Source organism: Sapajus apella, unplaced genomic scaffold (genome assembly GCF_009761245.1).
Source record: "Sapajus apella isolate SASKATOON/1434 unplaced genomic scaffold, GSC_monkey_1.0 scaffold10, whole genome shotgun sequence".
NCBI lineage: Eukaryota > Metazoa > Chordata > Mammalia > Primates > Cebidae > Sapajus > Sapajus apella.
The window spans coordinates 43,002,621-43,023,701 of record NW_022436950.1 but is presented as its reverse complement, the minus strand read 5'-3'; the positions used below and the strand labels follow the sequence as shown (position 1 = coordinate 43,023,701).

At 38.1% G+C, this 21,081-nt stretch overlaps 1 protein-coding gene across 3 annotated transcripts in view; it reads right to left on the bottom strand.

The window, feature by feature from the left end:
* The window catches only part of HECW2 (HECT, C2 and WW domain containing E3 ubiquitin protein ligase 2), a 382,585-nt gene that overhangs the window by 224,378 nt on the left and 137,126 nt on the right, over positions 1-21,081 (bottom strand). For all 3 annotated transcript variants that reach the window (XM_032278791.1, XM_032278792.1, XM_032278790.1), the window contains exon 2: positions 230-556. In XM_032278791.1, coding sequence (XP_032134682.1) covers positions 230-521 — 292 coding nt within the window. In that variant the 5' untranslated portion in view covers positions 522-556. The remainder of the gene's footprint in view (positions 1-229; positions 557-21,081) is intronic.

The following is a 21,081-nucleotide window of genomic DNA, read 5'->3' as shown; positions in this document are numbered from 1 at the left end:
CACCTGCAGGTTCTGACATTTAATTAGGTAGAGCTGTAACCACAAACTTCATATAAGCGAGGGTACTGCTGAATTTCCTCCTCTCAAAGAAGAAAGAAAATTCCCAGAATCTGCTGTGTGTGTTTGTGTGTGTGAATTTTTTTCCAGGAGAAAATACAGAATGGTAAAAATGTCAGAGTAAAAACTTGTATGTTTTGAGTCACAAGCAAGTCCATTCCATTTGACTTACCTATATGATAAAGTCCAATCCAATCACTGGGGTCCACCTCTTCTTTAATGTCCCAGAAGATAATGAGGTTCTGGGCTTGCCCCAGCGTGTACTCGTACATGCTGGCAGTTAAGCTGGAGCGGCTCTCAGAAGTCACCAGGTCGGTGTCACTGTTGGCCCGCTGCAGGGTCATATTCTCTGGCATCGAGCTCTGGGCGGCAAGGCTCTGGAGGTTCTCTGGGCTCAGTGTATACCGCATCTGGGGATTTCGACGCCGCACAAAAAGCAAGTGCTCCCGGGCTGAACTAGCCATCCCGTCTGCCTCTCTGAGGTTGGCTGCCTACAAAGCTGCAAGAGACAGATAAACAAAACATTAGTGCTACGACATGAAGAATTAGATTTAATCTTTCCAGACATAAAGCTGTAAGGAGTGTTTATTAAAGCCTGACCATGTCATAATATTCTGTTGTCAAAATAAAATCTATTATTTTCCTGTCAGCTGATGATGTCAGAAACAGCTTCTATAAAGTCACACGATGGCAAAGGCTGTCACATGCCTGTGACCCTCGATTTCACTTGGCACAGCTTTCTCCTAGCAATCAAGGAAGAAGGGATCCCTTTTAGGTCTATCCTTTCCCAAACACCCCAAGTTCAAACATGGTATCCTCTTCTTCTTTTCCATCCCCCCGACACACATTTATTTGCTTCTGCAATGAAATTTTAAAACGGCAAGACACATGCTAAATACAGTTGAAATAAACCATTGAGTACAAGTTCACTCGCTCAGTTTTCTTAGCATAAGAATGTAACTCACTGAAATCTTTTCAGGAGCTTGCTCAAATGTCACCTCTTCACTTAAATGCAGTGGCCATCACATTTAAAACTGCAGCACCCCAGCATTCCCCATCCCTCCTTTCTTGCTTTATTTTTCTCTATAGCAATTTTTGTGACCTAAGGTACGATACAATTTACTTATTTATTTGGTTATTGTCTACTTCTCCTGACAAGAATGTACATTTCAGAAAGGCAGGGATTGTCATCTGTTTTGTTGGCTACTTTACCCCCAGTGTCTACAACAGTGCCTGCTACAGTACATGTCAATAAATACTTGTTAAATGAACAGATGCAGGAAAAGTGAGCATCTTTCTCCTAGATACTTCTTGACATAACTTGTATCTCCAGCCCCTTTCCTGAGCCTGCCCCTTGCCATCCTTACTTTCTGGCGGGTCCACATTATTTGGGCCATCTGGATCACGATAAGCTATTTCCTTTGGCTCCCACTTGGACTCCATCCAAAGGAACAGGGCCTTCCCTGTTGGAACTTAGCCCCTTGTTGGCTCACTGAGTCTAGTTCTAAAATACTTCCAGATATAGACAGAGACTCCAGGACCTCCGGTACTTTAACACAGTACAACTGAGGTTCTATCTGCCAGTGCTTTACCTGTTTGCATTGGGTTTACATTACCTCACTCGGATCTCACCAGCTTTACATAGAATTGATCTGATTTTCTTCTATACCATCCCTTTCAGATCTACATAATCCCCTCATGCATTTATGGATTTAACATTTATTCTGCACTCTTAGTACCTGCCACCATCTTCATTATAACATATTTCATTTCAAGGCAAACCCTATTGGGTCCTGGGAAGTCAGCATGAGTTTCCATTTAAAAAACAAAGTAACTTTGGATGCAGTATTTACATGGCAGCTAACAACCTTGGCTACTGAGTCTGAGAGGAGGGCAAGGGAATGTAGTGTTTCCTAATTTCTTCCATCCTCCCATTCAGTTCACAGACACTTTGGGTGAAGAGGACATACTTCTCTGCTAGGTTTACAGCACTTGCAAATGTATTTATTCAAGTAATTTCTGCCATAAAGTGGATCTCATACTTTTAGCACTACCTTTTGAATGAAAATAACTTGGACAAGAAATCCTTTGTGAAAAGGATAGAAATTATAATGAACAGATACGCTGATTTACTCAGCTTAATGGTTGTAAATCCCATGTCTGTCTTCATAAAATTCGCACTTATTTTCTGTATGTGGTTTACGCTAATTCTGATACCATAAAAGAATCCATAATTATTAGAAAATCTCTAATCTATGAAGCTTAAAATACAGGTCAACTTCTGATAGTTTTCATGAAATTTCACTTTAGTGACTTTCAACAGGCCATTATTTCTTTATAAACTCAGTGACTCAAGCAGTACATCAGCTTCGGCAAGAACTATAAATAATTAACTCCCAACACATTGTAGCTGAATAAAAAATGCAGGTTGTATATAACTAGACTACTTCCCTGAAAGAAATAGGCCACAACCCTTACGATTTAAAACCACAACAGAAGAACTACTGACAATTATTCTGTTCTAGAAAAATGTGAAATAACATGTATCTACACCCACATTGCTGTTTTAAAATTATCTGTATTTAAGCAGAGAGATAAGTTAGCATAGCAGCTAACGAGAATAAGCTCTGAAGCCCAATTTCTGGATTTTGGTCATGTCTTTAGTTTCAATCACTCTATGATCTTAGACAATTTATTTTAACTCTCTGTCCCTCTGTTTTCCCACCTATCCAGGAACAACATAATAACATCTGCCTCATAGGATTTTGAAGAGAACTAAATAAATCAGTACAGATAAAACATCTAAAACAGTATCTGGTATATAGTAAGTGCTTGGTCAAGTTTAGCTATTAATAATATCATATGGCTACATTCTACTTTAATTATATCAAGAACTGGTTTTAATACTCCCACAATTCCCATCACCCCTTCTACTTAATCAGCATCTTCAGTACTTCAAAGCACAGCCCCTAACAGAAACAAAAGAGCCTCGTAGGCAGTGAGGACCTCAGGTATCTCAGAGCCCAAGCTTTAGCCCCGTAACACTGACAAGAGCCATTCCCTGGTCCTGTCAGGGGTTGGGGGCTAGGGGAAGGATAGAATTAAGAGAAATACCTAATGTAGATGACAGGTTGATGGGTGCAGCAAACCACTATGGCTCGTGTATACCTACATAACAAACCTGCACGTTCTGGACATGTACCCCAGAACTTAAAGTATTTAAAAAAACATACTGTGCTCCTCCTACATGAAAAGCATTAAGGATACAAGAGAGCAAAAGTCAAAGTCCCTAGTTCGAAGAAGCCTGCATTCTAACAAGAAAAGACATGCAATTAAGGGTCAAAAACTGAATACATCATACATAATATATTTTCAGTGAAAAAGCAAAAAGAGCTAGAAATGTGTGAATCTGCTAGTTTAATTGCACCTGCAAAAATGTATGAAGCATCTATTCCTACATGTCTACCATAAAGCTGCAGTGTATGCTAAAAAGTAAAAAGAGTAAGATCTATTTTTTTCAATTTCTTTATTTTCTTTTCCTAACATAGCCCTTCCCACCTGGGAACTTGGAATTTTAGGGGACAAAAGCAAATATTCATGTATGAGAGAATTCAAGCTGGTATCAATGGCACCTTATATACATAAATAATTTATCTTGACAAATATGTTGTGGGGATAATAAATGTTGCAGGGCCATCCAAAAGTGATAACAGTGTATTTATAAAGTGCTTATCCTTTTCCAAAGCACCTTCACATCAGGTATCTCGAGTGAGACCTCAGAATATTGTGAACTAAATATGAGAGATAACATCATTATTTCTGTTTTCAGATGAGGAAATTGAGAAAGATCTGTGAAGCAAAAGGTTGGATGAAGAAGATAGAAAACACTTGGTGGCAGAGGTGATATCTGGGAGAAATGCCAGATATAGTAGGCACCTAAAGTAAAATAAATAAATTAAAAAAAATACCTTATATTGATGATGTCATTAAAATAATATAAGCAGGAAAAAAAAAGAATGAGAAGAAAAAAAGAAATGCATGAAGAGCATTCTAACTGGGAGCACGGATACAAAAAAGCTACCAAGGAAGAGTACTGAGAGGCGGAAAGAAAAAAAATAAAATTAGAGTTTCCCCAGAAACCAGTGAAGATGATGAGAATCCTGCAAAAGAAACCAAGCACCAGCTGGGCATGGTGGCTCACGCCTGTTATTCCAGCACTTTGGAAGGCCGAGGTGGGTGGATCATCTGAGGTCAGGAGTTCAAGACCAGCCTGGCCAACATGGTGGAACCCCGCCTCTATGAAAAACACAAAAATTAGCTGGGCATGGTTGCATGCACCTGTAATCCCAGCTACTCGGAGGCTGGGGCAAGAACATCGCTTGAACCCAGGAGGCAGAAGTTGCAGTGATCCGAGATTGTGCCACTGCACTCCAGCCTGGGCAACAGAGCAAGACTCCATCTCAAAACTGAAAAAATAAAAAGAAAAAAAGAGAGAGAAACCAAGCACCAGCCATAGAGGGGATGGGCCGCCACAGTGCCCACTAACGAATGCAAGCCCCAGCGTGACAAAGAAGATTCTGAGGCTCCATGAGGTTATGCCCACCCAGTGTTACAAAGCTGATGAGTCGGTCATATCCTTAAAAACAAAGTTAAGGCAAGAGAGAGAGAACTTCAAAGTCACGGAAGGACAGACTCCAAGGACAGTGTTAAATGCTGCAGGAAAAGACTGAGAAGTGGGGAAATTGGTGGCCAAAAGAGTTAGCAAGGAGTGGTAAAAGTGGGGTAAAGAATTCAAGCTCTTCCTCAAAAGGCTAGATGGCAAACAGAAGGAGGCATGTGGACAGGGCGCAATGGATTGAGACAGAGTTGGGTGTGTTTGCTTTGCCATTCTTTGCTTTTATGTTATGTTTTGTTTTTAGGGTGGAAGAGATTCTGCATGTTCCTAATACTTACACAGGAACTAAGAAAAGAGGAAATATTTGCTGAATGAATGAAAACTGAGAGAAAGGGGCCAGTAAAGAGGAGACGATGAAGATGTAGGAAAGAGAGGAGACATAGGATGGAGCATGGCTACCAGGCCGAACAAAAGCTGGAATACACAGGACAGGTGGAGAATTAGCCTAAACCAACACTGTCCAGTTTAAATATAACACAACACATGCGTGTTATTTAAAATTTTCTAGTAATCACATTTTAAAAACATAAAACAGATGAAAATTTTAATAACATTTTATTTAACTCAATATATCCAAACTTATTGTTTCAACATTAATATAAACAGCTACTAATGAGTTTTTTGTTTGTTTGTTTTAAATGCTAAGGCTAATCCAGTGTGAATTTTACACTTAAAGCACATTTCAGTTAAAACTAACCACATCTCAAGTGCTCCCCAGCCACATACTGGACTGGGCAGTATAGATCTAAACCATGGAAGTGTCCCCACTTCCTTTTCAACTCTATGCTATCAGAAAGGCCCTGGAGGTAGCTAGGAGGAAGACATCATTGAACTAGCTAACGGTGATGTGTTAATAACTGAGAATTCCTTAATCCTTCCAAGGGTTCTTTCATTACACTTTAGCACAAAGATACTTTTTGAGCCAAATCTCTAATAGGAATCACTGTGCAATCCTGTTGTGTGAAGACATCCAGTCCAGGGAGTAGAGGGTTTTCTGGAGACAGGCTTGCGGATGGAGAGGTTGACAAGCCTCAGAAACTTTTTAGATCTCTTTTTGCTTATTCTCTTCTACCCTGAAGCTGTATAGTCTTCAAAAGGAGAAGAGTGCCCCAGAGGTGCTTGTGCGTCAGGGGAGGAGATGAAGTGGGGAAGGGATGGAGGTTTTCTACATATTCCTTTAAGAAATTCTCATATGATACAAACTTTTCCTAAGGATTTTCAAATATATACAGGTTATTTGTAAGTCAGCACATAAATCAATAGATGTATATATTTAAACTTCACCCAGCCTCAATTTAGTTATCTATTAAATCTAAGTAATTTTAATGTACCATGCAAGCTTGTTGTAAGAATTGAAATACTGTGAGTGAAAGTGTTCAATTCAAAAGTAGCTATGGTTATTTTAGTAGGCAAACATTATAACTACTGAATTAATTAATGCATTATTTAGTCTAGGGTGACTATTTATGCCTAAGAGCCTGGAGAGAGGAATGCCAGGATTTGGAAGACAGTAAACAGAAAGCAAATGCTGAAGACCAACTTTACACATTAAGAACCACTAGAAGTTCTGCCTAGTCTGGTGTACTTAGAAAAAAAGAAAACATTCATCCTTTTCTAGTGTACTTAGAAAAAAAGAAAACATCCATCCTTCCCCTGCCTCCACCTATTCCCATGGCTTCTGGTTTCCAGAGCTCAGAAATCAGACACATTAGGTTATACAGGCCTTTGAGTTCTGGTTTAAAAACTCAGCTGTAGCTTTTACGTAACTGTTTCTGCATTAAAAAGTAATGACAACTTCCAAACAACCACCTTAGGAAGAAATTGCAGAGCCCACCACCCACAAACCAGAGACTAGACAGTGTAAGATGTAAGAGACAGGAAATGAGAATTTAAGAAGCTTGGGCACGGAGCTTGAAGTAGTCCTGTTGGAACCTGACCAAGAGTGAGAGCCATTCCAGAGTCTTGAGAGCGAAAATAGGAAAGGGGCGTCTGAGGAAATGTAATCTGAGAGTTTATGAAGGGCTGATTATTATAGGAAGAAAACAGAGGTGGGGAAGCCAGTGGGAAGCTGATTAGTCAACGAACCCAGCGCTGTTTGCAGAAGATGGATTTTAGTGACATGAAAAGGAAATACCAATCAGAAATATTTCAAAGGAAGAACCCATAGACATGATGACAGATTGGATATAGGGGATAAAAGTGAGGGTGAAATTAGGACTAAATTATGGGTTTTCAATCTAAGTGACAACAAAATCCCAGAAACACTGACAGGGCTGAGAAAATCAAAATCATTTCAGGTGAGATGGAAGTAAAGGCAATATATCCAAATAAATATGACTCTTATGAGGGTGGATCCAAATTGTCTATTATGAGGCCAGGGATAAACATTCAAATGCAAGTCTCTGCTCAATTATTATTTAGTATTAATTAAAATTTAAAATTAAATTAAAATTAGTATTAATTAAAATTGAATATGCCTTATTTCAGGGTTTAAAAGCCTTATTTAAAGGCTTTACTTTACATAACCTAGGTCAACTGGAAAGGAAGTAAATCAATGGTTTTATTTAAATTAAAACAAGAAGCTATTATCTTCTAACTGCTTTGGAAACCTTAATTTTTCCTTTACAGGAAATGTAATATATTTTTTAGAGTTTGTGTTTTGATAGTAAATAAGTATTGTGCAAAAATTAATTTGCAAAGTCATATAAAAATGAAAAAAGCACTCTAAATTTTATACCTAAAATTTGAGTCATAACTACCTTATTCAATGCAATATCTCATATGGGGAAATCAGTGTTAACAACAGAGAATGGCTGCTGCACATTTTCTAATACTGAAACCTAAGAACTCTCAATTTGCTTCTTGGCTTCACATCTACGCCTTCTACAATAAAAAATACATTTTCTTCAGAAAATTATGCACGTTCTTTTAAAAAGCTTTAGATAATAAAGCTAATGGTGAGGGAGACAGGTTAATATTCACCATACATATTAAACAGAAAGCTGGTCCTTTAAAGCTCCTTAGATAACCCATCCCTCCCAGGGCGACTCTGTGCTGCAGCTATACGTCCCTTTCCCAGTGGACACAATTTAACATTATATAGCACTCCTTAAAAAACAAATAAAAAAACAAAAAACCCTCCTTTTTCTAATTATGATTAGGTCTGGATTCTGCTCCTCTCCCAGATAAAAGATATCTGCTCTAAACAACTGAAAACAAAATCACTTCTCTTCCAGAGGTCGAGAGATTTAATTACTAAGCAAATGACAAAATGCCATAGTATACAACTTCAGTTCCAAAACCAGCAGATTTTGTTCGGAAGTTACAGACTGTAGCAGATGACAAATACATTAAGCATGTATTTTTTATTTAAAATAGTTTTGCTAAAGAATCTGGAGGTGAATGTCAATTTACTAAACCTCACCTGAAGGGGGAGTACTGGAAAACATTGTCAGAGGATTTTTATAGAATTTAAGAAATGCATCCTAGGATTCTAACTTCTTATAGTTGGTATTGATAAATAAAACCAATAATAATTAAAAAACAAACTTGCTTAACCCTTCAAATTCCAAAAAACACCACAACACACACACACACACACACACACACACACACACACACACACACACACACACATCTGTTCAACTATATTATGCTTCAAACTCGAAGTGATTTTTAAAAACTATTTAAATAAGGAAAGTCAAGAGGGGAAAACTACATTTAGAGTCAAGACATAATTGGACTGCAATAAGTAGAGATGTGAGAACTCTAGGAAAAGAAAGCAGTAACCCATTCCCAGCAAGGCCAGTTGGCATTTGAGATGAAAAAAGCCATCACCAAATCTTCCACCAAAGCTCCCTCCCCAGTGGACTTTCCCTGTGTGTAGTAAGAGAGAGCATTTACAAAACCATTCAGTATAAATGAACATTCAGATAAACTCAGTGTTTGTCACAATCGTATCTTGATGCTTAGCCTACTCAGCAAGGGTATGCTAATAAAATGATTAGGAAAACCAGAAAAAAGTCCTTCTACACAACCTGCTACGAAATGAGAATGCAACAGAGAACCTGGGGTAACTGGAGCCGCCCCTCAGTTCCTCTTTCCAGGTGGAAAAGTATCAGAAAATGGAATTTATCCTCCAGGCTACGGCCCTTTAGGAAAATCCTGTTGTCCCCACAATTTAACTAAAGAATATGTTATAATCCACAACATAAAAATTGCCCACCTGTAAGTCTAGAAAAGGGATGTACACAAATAAAATTTTAAGTTCCACAAAAAAAAATTGTTAATTTTAAAGACTGAGTTCATGAGTGCTTTCGAGATGTTGCTTTAGCTTTAAATCACTAAATACACAACTAGATTAAAAAGAGAAAATCATTCATATTTAACTCTTCTTAGTTCTTCTTTTTTGTTGTATTTTAGGTTCTGGGGTACAAGTGCAGATGATGCAGGATTGTTGCATAAGTACACACATGGCAATGTGGTTTGCTGCCTCCATCCCCCTGTCACCTACAACTGGCATTTCTCCCCATGTTATCCCTCCCCAACCTCCCCACCCACCGCTGCTGTCCCTCCCTTGGCCTCCCCAGCAGACCCCAGTGTGTGATGCTCCCCTCCCTGTGTCCCTGTGTTCTCACTGTTCAACACTCGCCTATGAGTAGAGAACATGCGGTGTTTGATTTTCTGTTCCTTGTGTCAGTTTGCTGAGAATGATGGTTTCCAGATTCATCCACGTCCCTACAAAGGACACAAACTCAACATTTTTTATGGCTGCATGGTATTCCATGGTGTATATGCACCACATTTCCCTTGTCCAGTCTATCATCGAGGGGTTTAGTTCTTTAAACTTAGTAAGATTTTAAATTCAATTATTTAATTAAAACCTTCTTTGCAGGTATGAGTAGATATTTTACAAACAATTTAAATCAATAAGAATATATCAAAAAACACATTTTATAAAAGGAGATATAATTTTTGTCCACTAAAATGTCACCTTTGAAAAACAACAGTACTCAAGTGAGATAAAAACCTCTTGTTGCTGAGAGTTTACTTTAATAAAGCTTCCTTGGGCCTTAGGTGTGCTCACAACCTTAGGCCCAGTGATACATTTCCAGGGTTATACCCTAAGAAAAGGAGGGGTGCCACTAAAGAATTATTAAAAGATGATCACCACAACATTATTCAAAATAGACAACAAATTAAAAACAAAACAAACATCTAACAATGGAGAAATATTTACATTGTGGCATATCTACCTTATAGACTATTATGAAGCCATTAAAAACACATATTTAAGATTCGACATGGGAATTTGTTCATGCTATAAGGTTAAGTATTACCAAGTGCTGTTACATATACAACATAATTAAACTGTGTTAATAACACACATAGAAAAAAGAATACACTTTTTCAATTGTTACAGATAGTGGGATTACTATTGTTTTTACCTCTTGATACTTAATTTTTGATTTTTTCTACAAATAAGATACGTAATAATGTTATTTAAAATAGACCTCTGATATGAAAGGATGGTTCCTACTATTTATTTAATACAATAATTAGTTATCTCTCAGAGCTCCTTAGTTGCAAGGAACAGAAGCCCCCTCTGAGAAACTGAAACAGAAAGGAAATTTACTAGAAAGATAGTGGGTAGTCCACAGAATCAAAATAAGGAAAAAGAATGAGCCAAAGATACTCTTGGGTAACAGCAGCCACCAGGATCAATCCACCTAAACATCTGTCCTTTCTCCGTGACATTGCTCAGGAATGACTGGTGGGAGACGGAATCCTATGGACCTACAGAGAAGAGGGGACGGCATCTGGATGGGCAATTCTACCAAAACTGAAGGCAGCTGGGGAGAAGTGATTCCTCAAAAGGAATTAAATTAGTGAAAACGAAGGTTTGCTGTTACTAGGTGAATAAAAAATGAATGCTGGGTAAAAATAAAATTAAAAAAAAAACACTACCAAAATACCAGTGCCAATATCACAGACTCGAGAGAAGAATGAGGGCAAAATCTCTTACTCATTTATCTCAATACAGGTTAGACTATGATGAGCCCCCACTGAAATTATATTTATTGGCAGAGGTATCCATTTTTTTTAACTTTAACCTATACTTTAAAAATGCTAGTCAGTTAAGAAGAGCAAAACTTCATTTCAAGAATCATTTTTAAATGTCATGCCAGATTAGGAAAATGAAAACCAAAAGTTCATATTTTTTCACTACCTTTTAAAAACTCCAACCTGTTTTTCAGTACATATACATGAAGTCATAGTTTGTCCAAGTGTCAAAAAAGAAGAAAACAGGAAAAACCCTTTGCTTTTATATCAACCACTTTTGGTGGTTTGCTCGTCTATTAACAAATACTAGCCAGACACTGTGGCTCACGCCTGTAATCTCAGCACTTTGGGAGGCTGAGGCGGACAGATTTCCTGAGTTCAGAAGTTTGAGACCAGCCTGGACAACATGGAAAAACCCTATCTCTACAAAAAATACAAAAATTAGCTGGGCATGGTGGTATGTGCCCATAGTCCCAACTGCTTGGAAGGCTGAGGCAGGAGTATTGCTTGAGCCTGAGAGGTGGCAGTGGCAGTGAGCCGAGATGACACCACTACACTGCAGCCTGGGTGACAGGGTGAGAACCTGTCGCAAAAACAGAAACAAAAACAATTATGGATGGTTTATGTGGGAGAAGTGGAATCATTTCCTCTAACATTCATTCCTTTTGAAAGATACAAAACTTTTACTCCTGTGCAACCTTAAGGGGAAGAAGGTGTCTTTTTTCTTTTGTGTGGAATACATCTCAAAACATTACCTGTAGCTAAAGTTGGTAAACTATTGGTAAGTGAAATTCAAATATTTTAAAATTCCACATTACTTTGTGGTGGCTGAAGCACATTAGGTGAAAAAGTCTTCCTTGCAAAACAAATCACAAAACTTAAGCTCCTAATTACTGATTAGTAAAAGCTTCCAGAAAAGAAGACCAACTGTATTTAAATATAATTGTTTGTTACCAGAGGTCATAACTATAAATTCTAGCAATTCTATGATGCAGTCTATACCCCAGTACATTTTATAAACCTTAAGGCTTCTCTCTTTCACTCCCAGTGCCACAACAGCACTAAGCCAAGTTCATACCATTTCATACTCAGATCACTACTTCTTAAAAGACCTCTCTGGTCCTTATGTTTTCCCCAGCCAATCTATCCCCTCTCTCCCTACAGCACTTTTTCAATGCCAACCCTTCCAATCAAGTAAATGACATAATTAAAAAGCCATGATGAAAGTGAACAAAGGAACAGGGAAGTTTGGTGAGAGTGAATAGGGAAGGCCTCTCACAAGTAGTGACATTAAAGCTGATTAGGCTGAGATCTGAAGTTGGCAAATTGTTGCGTTGTCCATTTGAGTGACAAGGCAGGCATAGATTTCAGTGGTAGCTCTGGGGGTCAGGGAGGAGAGCAGAGGGTGGATTTTTCCCCTGGGTTTCTTTATAATTCCCTGAATAAACCCAAAGTTCCATGTAAACTTTTTCCATGCAAATTTATCTATTCTGTTACCCTTGCAAATGTTTAGCAAGTCCAGCAGTGCCCATGCAATTCTTTCCACCTACTCCACCTTCAAGGCCTAAAGACCACTCTCTTTTTAAAGACCACCCAGCCAGAAGGCAACATTCCTACTACTGAATTCCACTTGCCTTTCTTATACTATTCTTATCATTTATACTTCACAATGCCTCAATATTCTAATTATAAAGATTCACGTCTTCTCTTGCCAGACTATAAGCTTTTTAAAGACAAATTACTGTTTCTCTTACACAAATAGTGTTTCTTTTTCAAATGCCACCAGTAAGAAAATGACAATGCAAAAGGACAAAGTAAATAGTATGAATAAATCTTCCCCCCCACCCCAAACTTGGAGTTTATTTTTGAGTTTCAAAGATAGATCCATCACAGAAAAATGCCAGTGTTAACAGCATCTCCCTTCACTTGTATAATTAGCACTATTGGATTTTTTAAACTTTATGTTAGGTTCAGGGGTACATGTGCAGATTTCTTATATAGGTAAATTGTGTGTCACTAGAATTAGCCACATTAGCCGTCTAAAAAGGATTTTTTGAGCAAAGTGTCTACTGTGTGCTAAAAAGTATAAAATAAGGCTTTTGCTACAGCATAGAAAAAAAATAAAAGTCAAGCTACATGAAAGAAATAGAAAGCAACTGCCTTCTTTCCTATATAATGTATAAGTGCAAAAGGCAGTAAGAGAGCTCCTTATGGGGCATGATGAGCAGGGGCTAAAGAAAAGTCTAATGAGAAAATTGAGCTGGATGCTGAAAGATATGAAGGGGCCATGAAATACGGTGTGCATTCTAGGCCATACTAGAATACAATTTAAAAATATGGCATGCATTCTAGGCCATGCAATACAACTAAAATGTAAAAGATAGATAGGAGTTAACTTTCACTGCCTTTACTCTATCCAAGCCACTATCATCTCTCCTCTAAATTGATCGCTTCCTTCCCCACTTCCATTCTTGATTTCTTCTTGTATATTCCCAATATGACAGAGTGACCCTGTTCAAATGTTAGTCAGATCATTTTGGTTCTCTACCAAAAATGCTCCAGTAACTCCTATCTCACGCAGAAAAAAAGCCAAAACCCTTACGGTGGTCTAGAAAGCCCCACATGATCTGGCCACTAGTCCTCTCTGATCTCATCTTCTGCTACTACCTTCCATGTTCATACCACTCCAGTTCCACTGCTGCTCCTAGAATGTTCCAGCCACTCTCTACCACAGGGCCTTTGCATATGCTATTCCCTCTGCTCTTCTCTTCAATATGCACATGGCTCACTTTGTTATTGCTTTCATGTTTTTACCAAATGGCAGCCTCTCAGTGGGACCTTCCCTGACCACCCCAAGATAAATTTCAACCACTCCAACACTACCTACTCCCTTTTCCTACTTTATTTTTCTCCTGCAGCACTTTAATATTCTAACATACAGTATGACTTATTCACTTGTTTATTGCATCTCTTCCCCCTAGAATGTATGATTCATGAGGGGTCAGAACTGACAGACAGAAGTCACCTCTAAGCTGGCAGCTGGACCTACATGATTTTCTTGATAGAGCACCTGGAACAATGTTTCACTTAATTAATCAATTATTATCTTTACTTTTACAAATTATTTGGCACCATGGTAAGATTTTTAATTGAAGTTTTTTCACTGGCAGAATGCAATGGTTGTGAGCAGATGTTGCAAACACGCAGGTTAAATTTCAAAGTCTGAGGTTACCAACTGATGCTTACCATTATTACAGAAATCAACAAAAGGTACATCAAAGCTGAAAAATGCAAGAAGGGACAGAATCAAACAAAAAGGAAGAAACACATTAGGATGAAAAGGCACATGTAAGTAACAAACACAGAGTGTCAAACCTGTCTGGTTTTTCATACAAATAATAGTAATCCAATGCCCACTAAGTGTGAGGTACTGTTCTAGCACTAGAGCAAACAAACAGAACAAACTCCATTCTGAAGGAACTTACAGTCTTAAGACTAGAAAATGAATGAATTTAAAATAATAATAATAAATTACTGAATTTAGGAGATCCCCAATGAGGGCAAAGACTCAACTGGAAGAACCAAAAAACTAAATGAATATGAAACATGTGAATAAGAAAACAGTTCTCTTCAGTGTCATGATCCAGCTTGTTGATACCAACTTTAATTTTAGTTCAAATATTGGTATTAAAAAATGCTTGGAACCTTTTCCAAAAGGACTACCTACAGAACACTGTATTTTCCAATTTTTTTTTTTTTTTACAAAGAAGAGATTCTTTTTACCTAAGTGTTTTTGGCCCAGCTCCACTCTATTAAGGGACTGACAATGAAAGCAAAAAATATCACAAAAGAATGAACTGAAGACGTAAAATTAGACCCCATTCAACCATTTCTCCCATGCAGTGAAAGAGTCAATCCCTGTCAACCCCATTTCTGCTATTCTCTAACTGAATATTGGATGTTCCAACAATAAACTGACTGCAAAGTGAAATTACATGAGCTTGTAAAAGATTCAGGAATTCTTAAAAGTCAAAGCGATTTTAAAGTCACATGCAAAACCACTGACTAATAAGGATCTGGCAAAGTTAGAACAATTGATAAGCAAAGGAGAAACAAGTTAAGGATAATTTGTCTCTCTTAGGATTAGAGAAAAGCCAGGGAAAAGTGAGGCTTGAAACAGTTTTTGCAATATGACTTTCTTTATGATTGCGGTGAGAAAGTCAAATATTATACTGTACTATCATACAATTTTCTTGAAAAAGTGAATTACCCCAACTCTCTAAAAGTTTCAACACTTCATTTGTTCTTTGTTCCTTCTAATAATTAGGCCACATTTGTGATGATAACCTAAATTTTGGTTTAAGATAAAATAAACTTATTCCCATGATTTGAACTTTTGTCGAGATCAATCCCTTTGTCTCCCTATTTACTCTGAAATTTGGCTTCCCAATCAGTGTAAACAGATTCACTTTAAGAGGCCTGCCTTCCTGGTAACTCCTATCTATCCTCTGCTCTCATTCCTCACTCCCATGTTATTATGCAACTCTTAGCCTCAGACTTTACTTCCAGACGAAGACCCCAAGCTAGTGGGTGACACAGCTGAGACCTACTCTGAGGTCTTTAAAGTCTGATTTTAATCCAATATGCTACACCTCCTTGTGGCTTCTGGGTTACAACTAGGTTATGAAAGCTATGTCATATGGTACCCAGGTTTACCCACAAAATTTGGGGAGAAAGATGTAATCAACTGTTTACAAGCTTTAAAGTCAGTGCCATAAACAGGAGCCAAGCAGCCTCCTACTGCCAAAGCACAACTGCCTGATTGGCTCTGCGGTGTCTCCACCCTTTCTCACTCTCACTTTTGGTTCACCTACTGTTAGCTTTGCAGATACAGAAAGCAATTATTTATTGATTTGTTGTGAGTCACAGATTTAAGTCAACTTTTGAAGCCCATCATGTTGTTGAGAATAGCAATTTCCCTGTCTCAAGACAGTCTCCACAGACCCTGCCAACTCGTTGATGTGCAGGCATAATAAAGAGACTCGAAGGAGTGGCTCTGCCGGTGGGAGCCCTTCCAGAGTAGGAGCTCAATAAAAATCACATGCTTTTTGTCCTTCCTCTCTCACCTATCCATTTTTGGGAAAATAAATAAATAAATAAGTGTTTGGATGGCTCCTTAAGTCAAAGTAAATCAAGCACGTGAATGTTTCTACACAGGAATCCTACAGTAAGTTGAGATGTGAAGTTCTGCCTCCTACATCAATGTTGGAGTGAGAGTCCATAGCACCTGCTTATGTGATAAAAAGGATGACACTGGTGGTTTCTTAGCCCAAGAATATGGGGAAAAAGGAAGAAACTGTGGTGCCAAATCTGGGAATTTTGCTGGGCTACAGTACCCGCTCCCTCCCACCCCAGCGCATCGATGCACAGAACTAAACCTTGGGACACGCTACAGCTCTCCAGCTGACCTCGGAACTATGTTGTATGGTCTATGGTCTTTTCCACCTCTGTCCTATCTCACTAGTTTAGCGACGCATCTAGTGCAGCGGCAGAATTTAACTATTCACTAAAAATGGAACAAATTAGAAAGTATAAATGAAATAGAGTTGAAGTGTGATGGAATGATTTCTATGGAATAATTAGATAATCCTTACAAAATGATAGTACTATATGACTATAAGTAAAATTACCAATTTCTTTCTACAGATGCTAAAAGATTCACTTGTTTTAATGGGTCAAATTAACTCATTATATTCATAGAAATTGGATTCCTGCTCTCAAATTCAATAAAATAAAAGAAGCTGCATTTTCATTAATAGATTAAAATCTATTCAAAGAAATAAATTCATTCAGTTTATAAATAAATTATTTTTGTTAAGAACGCTGCACTATTAAGATGTGAAAAATACCATGGCCTTCATAATTTCAAACAAATTAAAATGCATACCAGTTTTAACTGGTGGTAATTGGGAAAAACTTTTCAAACACTACACACCCATTACCTCATTAATCCATTTTTTTTTTAAATTTATAGAAAGGTAAGACAAGAACTCACCCTTTGCAATGGTGATTCCTTCTGTCATAATGCATGGGAAACGGATAAAGAAGAGACTTGTAATCGTAAGTATTAGCACTCCTCGTCTCCTCTTCTTATATGCATTTTGTCTGCCTACAGTTGTCCCCCCCCCCCACCTTCTATAAGTCTGAGGGCCGTGGCGGTTTGCCAGGATGAAAACCAGAGAGAAGGCTATGGGCATTCCTCCAGCCTTAACCCAGTATGCCTAAGACAAAGCCCATCCCTGTGCTCTTCCAAAACTTTTCTCTTTTTGTGTTGCAGTTTGGGTTGAGTTTTTGTCATAGATGTGAAGAACCTCAGTAATACAATGGATACATCCCACTGTTTAGTACACGAAACCTAGATAATAGGTGAAGCAGGGAGGAAAGAATCTGAGTTGGCCAGATAAAAACATGGTGCTTAGCCAGAGAAGGGAAGAGAAAGAAAGATAAGGACTGTGGGGTTATAACATTTTTTCTGGAAATGAGAGGAAGAAGAAAGATGGAAGAGGCAGCTACTAGGAATATAACAGCAGAGACCATATTCAACCACCATTGTCTAGATTCCAAATCTACTGATCATAACCCACCTGTGACATGCAGCCCAAATATCAGATTTTTTTTTCTTTTCTTGAGAGGAAGTTTCGCTGTTGTTGCCCAGGCTGGAGGGCAATGATGCAATCTCGGCTCACTACAACCTCCGCCTCCCCGGTTCAAGTGATTCTCATGCCTCAACCTCCCAAGTAGCTGGGATTACAAAGGTGCATCACAACACCTGGCTAATTTTTGTATTTTTAGTATTTTCACCATGTTGGCCAGGCTGGTTGCAAACTCCTGACCTCCAGTGATCCACCCACCTCGGCCTCCCAACATGCTAGGATTACAGACGTGAGCCACTGTGCCTGGCCCAAATATCAGATTTTTAACATGTTCCCCACTTGATGCTGATGAATGCTGAAATTTAAGAATTGCTGACATAAGAAATCACCAGGTATTATCTATATGTAGTCCCAAGTTAGACCAAATAACTGATACTATCTCTCCAAGTATATCCAAATTTGTTAAACAAAGTTAAAAAGAACCAAAAGTCAGCTGAGAGATTTGACTTCCTACAAATTTTAAAATTTTATTTCCCATAAAATTTGGACAGACATAATTATTTAAACATTGTGAAAACTGAAATGACGTATTTTACTTATTAATTAAAAAGCATGAAACATTGTAGTATTACATTCAACAAGCTGAAAGTTGTCAAAAAGGAAAGCAAACGTAAAAATTATAGGGTAAAGTTTATACTCAGAACTCATGCTTTTCTCCTCTGCTCAGATTCTAGAAACAGGCCATTAATTTATCTCTGAGCTTTCTAACATCTAAAGAGTTAAAAGAATCACAGGCCCATTCCCCATCCATAAAATAAACAGAAATGATTTCCTAGTGGCTGGGCGCTGTGGCTCATGCCTGTAATCCCAGCACTTGAGAGGCCAATGGGGGAGAACCACAGAGGTCAAGAGTTTGAGACCAGCCTAGCCAATGTGGTGAAACCCCGTCTCTACTAAAAATACAAAAATTAGCCAAGAGTGGTGGTGCATGCTTGTAATCTCAGCTACTTGGGAGGCTAAGGCAGGAGGATCCCTTGAACCCAGTAGGCGGAGGTTGCAGTGAGCCCAGATCACACCACTGCACTCCAGCTTGAGCAAAAGAGTAAGACATCATCTCAATTCATGCATGCATACACACATACATACATATGAAAGAAATGATTTCCTGGTGATGAGACCTAAGAGAGCTTTCTCCAATTGGTCTTCATGCTGTATGAAATATTAGTCTCCATTCTTCTATCTACATGAAATACTAGTGTTGTATTAACATTTTTATGGCATCTCATTGGCCTAATACCAGTAGGCCCAATTTAGGGACAAGCATACATAGCTCAGTAATGGTCCAGCACTGTATTGTCCATTACAGGAGCTCCTAGCTACACGTGGCTATTGATCATTTGAAATGTGGCTAGTCTAAACTGAGACGCTGCAAGTATAAAATGCACACCAGATTTTAAAGAATTAGGACAAAAAAGTAAAATATCTCATCAATAAAATTTATATTGATCACAAGTTTTTTACAAGATTACAAATGGTAGTGTTTTAGATATACTGAGTTCAATGAAATATACTATTAAAATTCATTTCACCTGTTTTTAATGTGGCTATTTTTAAAAAATTAACACATGTGACTCACTACAATGGTGCTGAATAAACAACTATATTCCAAACTTAATCCAAACTTCATCCAAGGATAAAATTTAGACTTAAATTTTAACTCTTAAAGCAATGTCACGGTTTCCTATTTTTCAAGCAATTCTTTATAATGAGTTTCTTATAAGAACTGGCAGGAGAAAGTTCAAGGTAATATCCACTAATATAAATCTGACCTTGAACATCTGACATGTGATTCAGTGCAAAGTCACTTTGGAAGGGTCTCATCCTTTTATGAACACGAAGAAAACCGCACCTGTACCTGCAAAAAATACTCCGCACCTGCATGGAGGGTGGTGGAAGGATCATTTCTGGGCAAAATCTTCCTCAGAAAAAAATTCTAGGATTTTTCTATGCATGATCAAATGAGTGACTGACCCCAAAGCCCTAAAGAAAAAAACATGGGCCCAATAAATGTAGCCTGGTATATTTCCAGAGCAGGGCTTATCAATGGGTCTACTCAATAAGATAATCATCTAATTTCAGTAAATCAATGCCAGTGCTGGGAATACAAAAAAATGAGACCAAACCCCATCCATAAGAACCAGTGAGACTCTCTGATGAAATTATGGCCCCTGACAAAATTTTTTTTTAAAGCTTATTTTCTGTAGAATTTGCTATAAAAAGCAAATTCTTCTTATAGAAGTTCCATTCTAAAGAATATGTTTAGGCAACTCAGCAAGACCTTTGTATTTGTTCTGCCTACAGGGATCATGTAAACAAATTAATCCATTCACGTAAGAAAGAAGGGGTAGGCTACATTCCTCTTTAGGGACATAGAATTTTATGATCTCTAACACCAAAAGTTTGGGTTCTCTGCAATAAATCACTCTTCTTTTACATTATATGAAGTTTAGGGTCTTGGATTGGGGTGATGCTAAAATCTGTCAGACAATTACTTCTAAAGAAGACTTTGAAAGAATGCAGCCAACTAAATTAGTTTAAGCATGTGAACTAAAAGTGTGAGTAGAAAATGAACTGTCTCAAAGCACTTTAACACCAGCTCTAAGACCAAACCCAGGGTGGAGTGTGCTGTGGAGCAGAAGCTTTTCGAAGCTCTTCCTAAGATTAGGAAGAAGAGTATTATAATCAGGATCCATACAGATAATCGTAGAGAAAAATTCTGTCTGACAAATGATTCCTGATTAATAATGACATTTGTTGACTTTAAATGCAGCTTAAAATATCACCTGCTTTAACATTCAGTGATAGCTTATATTTAGTTACTTTTACAGAGTTATATTTTCTTATAAATTATATTAACTAAAAGTCATGTTTGAATCAGGAAGCTCAGGCAAACTAGGGCGGGAACTGCAGTTTAGAACATCCAAAGCTCACTAGCCCCACCTAATGACAACGCACCTAGATTTCTGGAGCAGTTTCAGGGCAGAGAATCAATATAGCCTTCAAAGTTGAAACTTCAAAAACAAAATTGTGACGTGGGGCTTCATGAAAGCTCCATATAAGACTCCCTCACATTAAGATGGCAAAAAACCAAACTGAAAATTGCCAGCCTAATTTTACCACAAAATAATAAGGGTTGGGGCAACAAAAAAAAAAGAAATACTTCTATGGGTTTTGTGTGTTTGTTTTTGAGACAGAGACTCACTCTGTTGCCCAGGCTGGAATGCAGTTGCGTGATCTTGGCTCACTGCAACCTCTGCCTCCCGGGTTCCAGCGATTTCCAGCTAATTTTTGTATTTTTAGTAGAGACGGGGTTTCACCATATTGGCCAGGCTGGTCTTGAACTCATGACCTCAAGGGATCCACCTGTCTCGGCTTCCCAAAGTGCTAGGATTACAGACATGAGCCACCGCGTCTGGCCTATGGGTTCCTCCCACCACCAATTATAAAAATAACACATGCCCACTGTAAAACTTCAAAAAACATGAAGCAATATAAATGAGAAAATAAGTTATAATCTGTAAGGCCAGCACCTGCAGATGACAGCCACACAGCATTTTCGTCTATAAATACATG